At 26.8% G+C, this 9,755-nt stretch overlaps 2 protein-coding genes across 2 annotated transcripts; one reads left to right on the forward strand and one right to left on the reverse strand.

The window, feature by feature from the left end:
- Positions 1 to 1,962: 1,962 nt before the first annotated feature.
- GO595_010544 (Phosphatidylinositol transfer protein) lies at positions 1,963 to 2,784 on the reverse strand (the record flags this gene model as incomplete). The annotated part of the gene is made up of 1 exon (XM_067913234.1): positions 1,963 to 2,784. The coding sequence occupies one exon, from the start codon at positions 2,782 to 2,784 to the stop codon at positions 1,963 to 1,965; it is 822 nt and encodes a 273-aa protein (XP_067769282.1).
- Positions 2,785 to 7,104: 4,320 nt separating this feature from the next.
- GO595_010545 (cask-interacting protein (caskin)) lies at positions 7,105 to 8,301 on the forward strand (the record flags this gene model as incomplete). The annotated part of the gene is made up of 1 exon (XM_067913236.1): positions 7,105 to 8,301. The coding sequence occupies one exon, from the start codon at positions 7,105 to 7,107 to the stop codon at positions 8,299 to 8,301; it is 1,197 nt and encodes a 398-aa protein (XP_067769283.1).
- Between the last annotated feature and the right edge of the window lie 1,454 nt (positions 8,302 to 9,755).

The raw sequence follows: 9,755 nt of genomic DNA on the forward strand, positions 1-9,755 counted from the left end.
CAATTAAAATAAATTTGAAGCAAAATAAAGAAATAGTTCTAGCATTAATATCAATTTCTTTTCGTTCAAGAAGTAAAATGACTGTTTCTATGTGACCTTTTTCTGATGCCCACATAAGTGATGTTTTAAGTATATAAAATAATTTCCAAACATTATTTTGAAATATAAAATTATTAAAATAAATATTAAACAAAATATATTTATATCTTTGGCATTAATGTCAATTCCCTTTTGTTCAAGAAGTAATTTGACTGCTTTTGTATGTCCAAGCATAGATGCATTTATGAGTGCTGTTCTAAATGTTTTGAATAAAATCCAAATATTATCTTGAGACATAAAATTAATAGAGTAAATCTGATATAAAATATATAAATATCTTTAGCATTAATATCTATTCCTTCTTGTTTAAGAAGTAATTTAATTATATCAGTATAACCTTTCTTTGATGCATTTATGATTCCATCAAATATTTTGAAAAAATTGTAAAAATTATCAATAAACAACAAATTATTTTTATAAACATTTAATTAAATAAACAAACAATCTTTTTTAAATCAATACATCCTTTATTAATAAGGAAGTTCATAAGTTCTTCATTCCCTAAAAAACTTGGAATTTTTGATAAATCTAAAGAAAGAGAATTATTTCCAAGGAAATATTGCACAATATATAAATTCCCTGTTATAATTGAATCAATGATAAAAGCTTCATTAATTTTCATTCTTTCTTTAATTAAAAATGAAAGGATATCAAAATTATTATATATAATACATTTCTTTCCTAATTCTTCTAAATTTTTAATTTCTGCAATTTTATTTTCATAAATATAATTAAAAATATCATTTCGATGAAATTCTATTGCTGTTTCATATGCATCTTCAAATGATGAATGATTTTGTTCACACAAATGAATGATTTCTCCATTTCCACCTGCAATTGCATATTTACATGTGTTATTTATGTTTGCATTATTCATGAGTAAATATCTGAAACATGAAATTGATCCGAAAAATGCTGCGTAATTAATTAATGAAACATTTTCTTTATTAATGAATGAACACTTTTCATAAAGTGATGGTTCAATTGTTTGATTAAAATCAAAATTTGTTTGCGATGATATTTCTTGAAGTTTTTCTATTTCATCATTTCGAATTATTTTCGCAATTACATTTGGATTATGCCCATCTTCAATATATTTCTTATGGAGTTCCCAATCATTCTTTGAAAGTCTTTCATAATTATCAACAAATTGCTTTATAAACCCAATATTATCTAATTCTTCTAAATTGACATATCTATTAAGGTCATTAAATCCTTTTTTTCGTATTATTTCAACGTAATCATTAATTGTTTCTTTTGGAATATATTGCGCAAAATATAAAGATGTTGATTTATTTTGAATAACTTTTGGATCAATCATTGAGTTTCTACACATTACTTCAAGAAGATAATTTGATTCTTGACTTTTTAAACATAACAATAATTGTGTAAAAATAGTTATAACTTTAGGATCCAATTGACTTTCGAAAATCTGTAAATACTCAACAAACTTTTCTTGTTCTATTTGACTTGAAATAAAATATGAATATAAGATTCTTGATATTGTCAAAATATAAGAATATGAAAATTCTTTTGGAAAATATTTTAATAAAGATTTAATAGTTTCATCAATGTTATTATTATTTAAATCAAAAATGATCTTTTCAATACTTTGTAACATTTGAAGAATTTCTCTATGCTTTGGTGTACTTTGAGATGATCCCATTTGGAAAAATATATGAGCCCGTTTAACTAATTGACTAAGTGCAAACTTTTTGTATGAAAGTCAATTTTTTTCAATGGTATATCTGTCAGATATTTCAACACAACGACACAGATTTTTCAGTAAAACCGACGCTTAATTTCAATGGATTATTTAACGGTAAATTCTCCAAAAAATAATTCTCATTTCCATGGAAATGTTTATTCATCTGTGATAAACCCACCATCTTTATACTGGTCCTCCATAAGTTTATTTTCTATTTCGTTCATTTGTTCTGTTGTAAGATTGTGCCAATCTTTTGCACTAGCAACAACTTTTCGATTAGTGTTCGTGAATGTGCCGGGATAAAATGAGTTGCCAACAATGTTCTCTATCATGCTCTGAAGTCCAAACCAATGAAATTCGAATTTGAGAACTTTGACACAAATCATCATTTCCCCTTCAAATGAATCTACCCACGAAGGAAGGCCGTTTTGATCAAATTCTGAATTTTCTGTATTTTTTAGTGGCGTGTTGATGTTAACTTCTGGACAAAAAAAATTATGTAAATCATATTCAGGCTTATCGGGATCAGGTTTCCCATCAAGAATATCAAGATACACTACAGTACGCATAGCAAGTTCTTCTTCGTTGAGATTAAGAACGTTATCAGGTATTTCCATTCCTTTTGTATATGGAATATGCTGTGATTCTACTTGAAGGAAAAACTTATCATCTGCATCAGGAATAAAGTTAGTAGTTTTAATATGAGGAAAGGCATTAAATGATTTCTCATGGAAATGAAGAAATTTCTCAGGAACTGCCCAACAAATTACTCTTGGAATTTTGGACTTGCAATGATATATTTTGTAGGTGAAATTTCCTTTTTCATTTTCATTTTCAAAAGGCTCTGTTTTTACAAGTTCAATTCCTTCGCCGTTTTTCTTTTCATCTTTAGCATAAAGATATCCCATATAACGAAATCCAATTCCGTATTTTTCAACACTTAGTGGAACAATTATACGAAATTCGATGATCTTCATGAATGATCCACATGATCGTAATCGACCATTTTGAGTTCAAAAAGTTAAATTGTTCTTTAATTACTATATAAAATCAGGTGATTGATAAAAATTTCGATATCAGCTGCCTGCGTAGCATAGTGGTTATTGCGTTCGCCTTGTAAGCGAAAGGTCGGCGGTTCGACTCCGCTCGCAGGCAAAATTTTTTGTATTTTTTTATTAACATTCCATCACAATAGAATATTCAATGTAAATGTGAGCAGATGATAAAACCTAACACCAACAATTCTTGAATGTGATCAATAAGATTTTTCTTTTTACTTAATTTATTAATTAATAATGTGTAAATCTTTTTATATTTGTTCGATTTCTCCATTTTTTATCTGACCAAAAATCTTCTGAAAAATGTAAATGGAAAAAAAGCACCAATTCATAATTTCTGATGAGTGTCATTATATTCTAGCCGAACTACAACTTCCCCCTCAACGAAATATTATACAAGGACTTCAAGAAGAAATCAAACAAATTCAATTTCGAATATGGTCAAAATCAGAAATTCCCTCTGTGCTCGAAATCTTATCTCCATTTTCAAAAATTATAACATATCCACGTTCCACAGATGTTTTAACATCCATAGCAATTAATTCACTCAGTCGATTTGAAAAATCAGGTCTTTTCAAAACAACAGAAGAAATATCAGGGCTAATTAAATGCCTTTGTGAATGTCAATATCAATTAACATCCGAGTCTGCTTGTATAACATTAATGGTACAAATCTTTTCAATCTTTATTGACATACTTAATACATCATCACACCTCATTGATTGTTCTTTTTTTGAGTTATTATTTAAGTTTTGTGAACAAGATGTTCGTCAACTTACACAAAATGGACCACATTCAATAATTCTAACACAAGTGCTTTCACGTATTATGTACTTAATTCTTACTCGTGATGACCTTAAGCCTCTTTCTTCGCAATCTCTTTCTTCACTTTTTCATATTGCAGATTATGTATATTATGGCAATGATTGGGTTTCCCGAAATGTTTCTTTTAAGGTGCTTATTTCCATTGCAGAAGAATATCCGACCATTCCAGATCAACTTATTACCATCACATGTGTTCTTCTTCATCAACAACTAAATTTCCAAGACACGCGAGAAAACTTTGTTAATTCCCTTCGTTTATTTTTTGTCGTTTTTTCCACAAATTGGACGCATTCAGTTACTCCATTTACAGAACTTTTTGAGAGCATTCTCAATTTCTGTTCGTCGAACAAAGTCTCTCAATCTCTTCGATCAACAGCGTTTAATATTTTAATCGATTTTATCTCACAAACCAATTTTGTGGTTACTTTATATTCTAATTTTATTCATAATTCTTATTTTTCAAGTCTATTAGAGAAATTTTTAAATCTTGTATCGACAGTTGCAGAAATTCCATCAAGTTTACCCGAATCACAAAGCATTGCACTTTCACTTATAACCACATTAATTTCACAATTATCATTAGATACGAGTAATACGCGAAGTTATATATGTGAAAACAATCCAATAATTAATGAACTTAATAACCAAGAAAATTCTCATGAAAAATTCGTCAAAGAATTTAATGAGAATACGTCATCATTTATAAATTCGAATATTCCATCGAAAGAATTTGCGAAAATGTTATTTTCCGAGCGAGGAATATCTAAAGATGCAATTGGTAAATTTTTCGGACATAACAAACCTTATTGTAATGAAGTTCTTCAAGAATATATTAATTTATTTGACTTTTCACAATTAGATATTGATCAATCGATTCGATTATTTTTGTCATCGTTTCGAATTCCTGGTGAAGGACAAATAGTTGATCGATTGTTAGATATGTTTTCGATATCATTTTATAATTCGCATCCGAATTCGAATATATTCTCTGATGCTGCATCTGTACATGTGTTTTCTGTTGCTTGGTTAATGTTACATACTTCATTACATAATAATAACGTTGCAAATAAAGAAACGTTTCCGGGTTTTTTAAGTATGTTAAAAGGTCAAAACAATGGAAAAGATTATGATGCACAATTTCTTTCGAATATATTCGACTTAGTAAAACGAATTCCAATTTCATTAGAAAAAGATACACAATCAAATTCTACTTCATATTGGGAACTTTTATTACAACAAGACAAAGTTAAAGATATAAAAATTTGTGATTTTAATATAACTGAACAACCTTTAATAGTCATTAAATTGTTTAAAGAAATTTGGCAATTAGCGGCGCCAATATTTACTGTTTTATTTGAGCATTCGATTGAGGGTAATTTAATTGTACTTGAGTCGTTTTCTAAATGTGCTTCTATAGCTTCATATTATCGACTTCATGATATCCTTGATAACTTAATTGTGAATTTATGTAACTTAACACATATAAATCCTAAAATTGGGTTTTTCGATGAAAAATCAAAAAAAGTGTTTAGTACATTATCATTAATCATATTCGATAATGGTTCACAAGTTCAAGAAGGCTGGAAATGGTTTTTAGAGCTTATATTACAATTATTTAAAATGGATATATTACCCGAAGAAATGCGAACGCAAAATAACATATGTAAAGAGAATGAAAATGTTATAATCGGTCCACAAATGTTTAAGAAATCAACGCGAAGGAATTCATCAGTACTTTCATTCTTTAGAATTTTAGGCGCATATGAAAACGAAGATGAAAATGAAGGTGTTCCTGATGAGTTACAAATAAATGAACAAAAAACATTTTTAAGGGAATGTAAAATCCATCAAATCATTGATAATTCATTACATTTTTCATCTCAATCATTTGGATATTTTATCAAATCTTTAGTAATTATCACGCAACAATTTATTACAAATATTTTGGATAAACCAACAGAAATATCAATTTGTATTCATTGGATAACACAATCAGCGATTATTAATTCGGAAAGAATATATCAATATTGGAACATAATTTATGAGTTATATTTAAATATATTTAATTCGGTACAATTAAATCGAACAATTTTATTATTGTTACAAAGAATATTAAATTCAATGTTTAATTTGATGAATCATTTTTGGACCCAACAAAAGTTCCGTAAAGAATTAATCGATTTATTAGAGAAATCGACACAATTTGATCAGAAAATATTCGAATCGTTATTACCCGAATTAGTACATGGATTAAATTCCTTCTTTTCATTACATATATCATCATTTGCGTCATTCTTTAAATATAAAGGCGCGTTAAACATATTAAACTTATCATATAATTATACCGAAATATCAACGATAAATTTACTTAATTCATTAATAAACAAATTTTTGATATTACCTAATCAACCAGGTATCGATAATTTGACTGATTTTTGGATCCCTTTTTTACAAACAATAGTAATATATTGTTTGAAAAATACGAATGAAGAATATTACCCAATATTTGCAAACCTTCAAACATTATTAAGGTTCCAATCAATAAAAAATCAAACGCCGCAAATGTGGGATCAAATATTCGAATGGATTCTTTTCCCGGCGTTTTCTTCTTTGCCTTCGGAAATCGCAATACAAAGGAAAAAGTCTCCAAATATAATAGAAAGATCTGTCCTAATGACAAAGGCAATTTATAAGGTGTTTCTGACAGATTATAACTTTTTATCGGATTTGCCAAACTTCGAAAGAATTTGGTTTAGAATGATTCAGTATTCGCTGAATTTGACAAGAATGAAAATTAGAGACTTTAACGAGTTGGTGCCCGAATTGTTGGGAAACGCTTTGTTCGTGTTGAAACAAGGCGGCGTATTCGATACAGAAGAGAGAAAGCAACAATGGATTGATTCGTGCGAGACAATTCGACCGCTGTTACCAAAGTTCGATAGCTTGTTTAATGAGTGAACGAATGAATCATTTACGCGAAATTATAACAATAATTTTATAAATTATAAATAATAATTTTTGTGTTTATTATTTGATTTTAAGTATTTTTATTGTTTTTTTCGAATTGTATGTTATTATGTACTGTATTTTGGTTTCAAATTAACATAAAAAAATAATGAAAAATCAAGATGAAATATTTCATACTTATAGCAATCGGTGGTAAATTCATTAATGACGTAAAAATAAATCATATGATAAGATGATGCATAATATTTATAACTTATCATAATTTTATCAAATAATCACAGGTGATGTGTTAAGGCTTTAATTATCATTTTACATTTCATTCATCAAAAAATCATTAAAGAAACATTGTAATCGATTACAAAATTTTTTGTCACAAATGACTCATATTTGAATGCGGTTATTTCATCGTACTGTGACATTTCGATGGATATGACACATCACTTTTTCATGCTAGATTTGGAGAAACTCCAAGTTCTCGAGAAAACAATATTCCGTCTCAACGAAAATAATATTGCAGAAGTAGTTCAAGATGTAATTAAACAATTAGATGAAAATTATCCTGATACTTTTAATTATTGTGTTTGTAGTTTGATCTATTCACTTATAATTTCCACAAATTTCAAACTACTCAATACTTGCATTGACTTTTTAATCCAACTTAATCAAGCAGAAAAAGATTCAAACAAACAAAAACGCGATATTTTTGAAATTTTCCGAAACTTAACACGAGCAGAAACACAAGAATACAATTATCTTCTTTATGAACTTATCAAACGTCATTTAATTGATGAAAGTGAAGCCAAAACACGCATGAGTTTATATTTTGCTCAGTATAGGAACGATATTGAAATCAATATCTTGCTTAAGAATAATCATCAATTTCGTAAAGAATTCAGACGTAAAAGGTACCAAGTCTCTAAAAATGATTGGGAACTCCATAAACAACTTATTGAAGAAGGAAAAAATCCATCAGAAATACTTGAAATCATTCGAAATGATGATATTGAAAGATTAAAGACAATTTACAAAGAAGAAGGAGAAGATTTATATGAAATATTAGACCAAATACGTCCATCACTTTATGAAAGGTGCTCATATATTAATAATGAGTATACAACATTGATAGACTTTTGTGCATTTTATGGATCAGTTCAATGTTTCAAATTTTGTTTAGAAATTGATGGCTTATCTGCTGATGTATTCAAACATGCGATTGCAGGAGGAAATTCAGAAATTATTCGAATATGTGAAGAGGAATTACCAGAAATTAAAGAAAGAAATTATTATGTATATAAAAAATCATATAAAGATGGATTACAAACAGCAACACAATTCCATAGGAATAATCTTTTCTTTAATTCGAAGAAGAAAATCGCTAAATTAAATTTAAATCAATTGGGAGAGACATGTATTAAATACGACAATTATGAAGTATTAGCATTTTTGTTGAAAAAAGGATTAGAAATAAGTGATAATATGATTCTTGATTCAGCAAAAACAGGTTATCTCTTGATGGCTTTCCAACAGCAAAACGTGGAATTACCAAATAATATTTTATCATATGCTGTTAGATTTGATAACGCTGAATTTTGTAAATATCTTATGGAGAAAGAAAAATTTGATATTAATGTAATTATTTCTTGATTTCTTTTGGAGCAGCACTCTCAAATGCTGCATTCTATGGAAGCTTAGAAACTGTTAAATTACTTCTTTCATGTGGTATTGATATTAATACAAAGGATATTTAATCGTTTTGCTTGAGATATGTTTTAATCATTTTATATTTTAAAATAATATTTGGAAAATGTTTAAATTATTTAATACACCAATTATTAATGCTGTTAATCAAAATCAAGTTGAAATGGTTAAATTACTTCTTAATCAAAAAGGAATTGATGTTAAAGTTACAGATTTTTGTTTGTTTTGTTTGATATCTATTTTGATCGTTTTCAATATCTTTTGTTAATTTAAAGTTTGTTTGAGTTATTTGTTCCACTATTGTTAATTCCTTTCCAAACTAATAATATTGAACTTATTAAAGTACTTCTTCAAAATAAAAAAATTAATCCTAATGTTAAAGATTTTTATATATTTGTTATAAAAATTGTTTAAATTTTTTTATGTTTTATTTGTTGTTTTGGTATTTAATTTAATTAAATGTAACACCACTTATGTTAGCATCAGAATATGGAAATATTGAATCTGTCAAATTACTTCTTAAATGTGAAGGAATTGATCTTAATATTCAAAGTATTTAAATATTCTATTTCATGTTTATTCATTTTGTTTTTTGTTTATATCAATAAATTGGAATTTTTTAATAATATTTAATACAGCATTAATGGTTGCTTATCGTCGTGGTCATGATGATATTGTTCAATTATTATTACAACAAAAAGGAATTGATGTTAACATAAAAGATATTTCTTTTTTTTATTTGAAATTTCTTTTTGATTATATGATGTTTTAATATAATAATTGGAATTTATTTCATATTTTTAATTCAATCCTTACATTTGCAATTAAAGAAGGTGATACTGATACTGTTAAATTAATTCTTTCGCAAGAAGAATTTCAAAAAAAAGAATTAGAAATTTATTTAAAATTTGTTTTGTTCAATTGATATTTATTTTAACTATTTTAAGATGTTTTTATGTTAGCAGTTAAAATAGGTAATGTTGAAGCTCTTAAATTACTTATTGAGGAAGGAGTTAATATTAATGTAATAGGTATTCATTTGTTATATTTCAAGTTAATTTTGAATATTTTCAATATATTTTAATGATTTGGTGTTAATTTAACTTGTTGCAAACACCACTTCTTTTGGCTTTCGTAGCAAGAAAAATTGAAACAATTAAATTCCTTCTTGCACAAAAAGATATTGATGTAAATATTCAAAATATTTTATTAATTGATTTGTTGTTAATTTTAAATATTTTTAATTTATATTGATAATTTGGAGTTTATATCAATTATTTTTAAATGCACTTATGTATGCCATTATACTTAATTGGATTGATATTGTTAAAATACTTCTTGAGAAAGGTGCTAATGTCAATGATAAAAACATTAATATTTAAAATTTGATTATTATTTAA

This window comes from Histomonas meleagridis (genome assembly GCF_020186115.1).
Source record: "Histomonas meleagridis strain 2922-C6/04-10x chromosome Unknown scaffold_61, whole genome shotgun sequence".
NCBI lineage: Eukaryota > Parabasalia > Tritrichomonadida > Dientamoebidae > Histomonas > Histomonas meleagridis.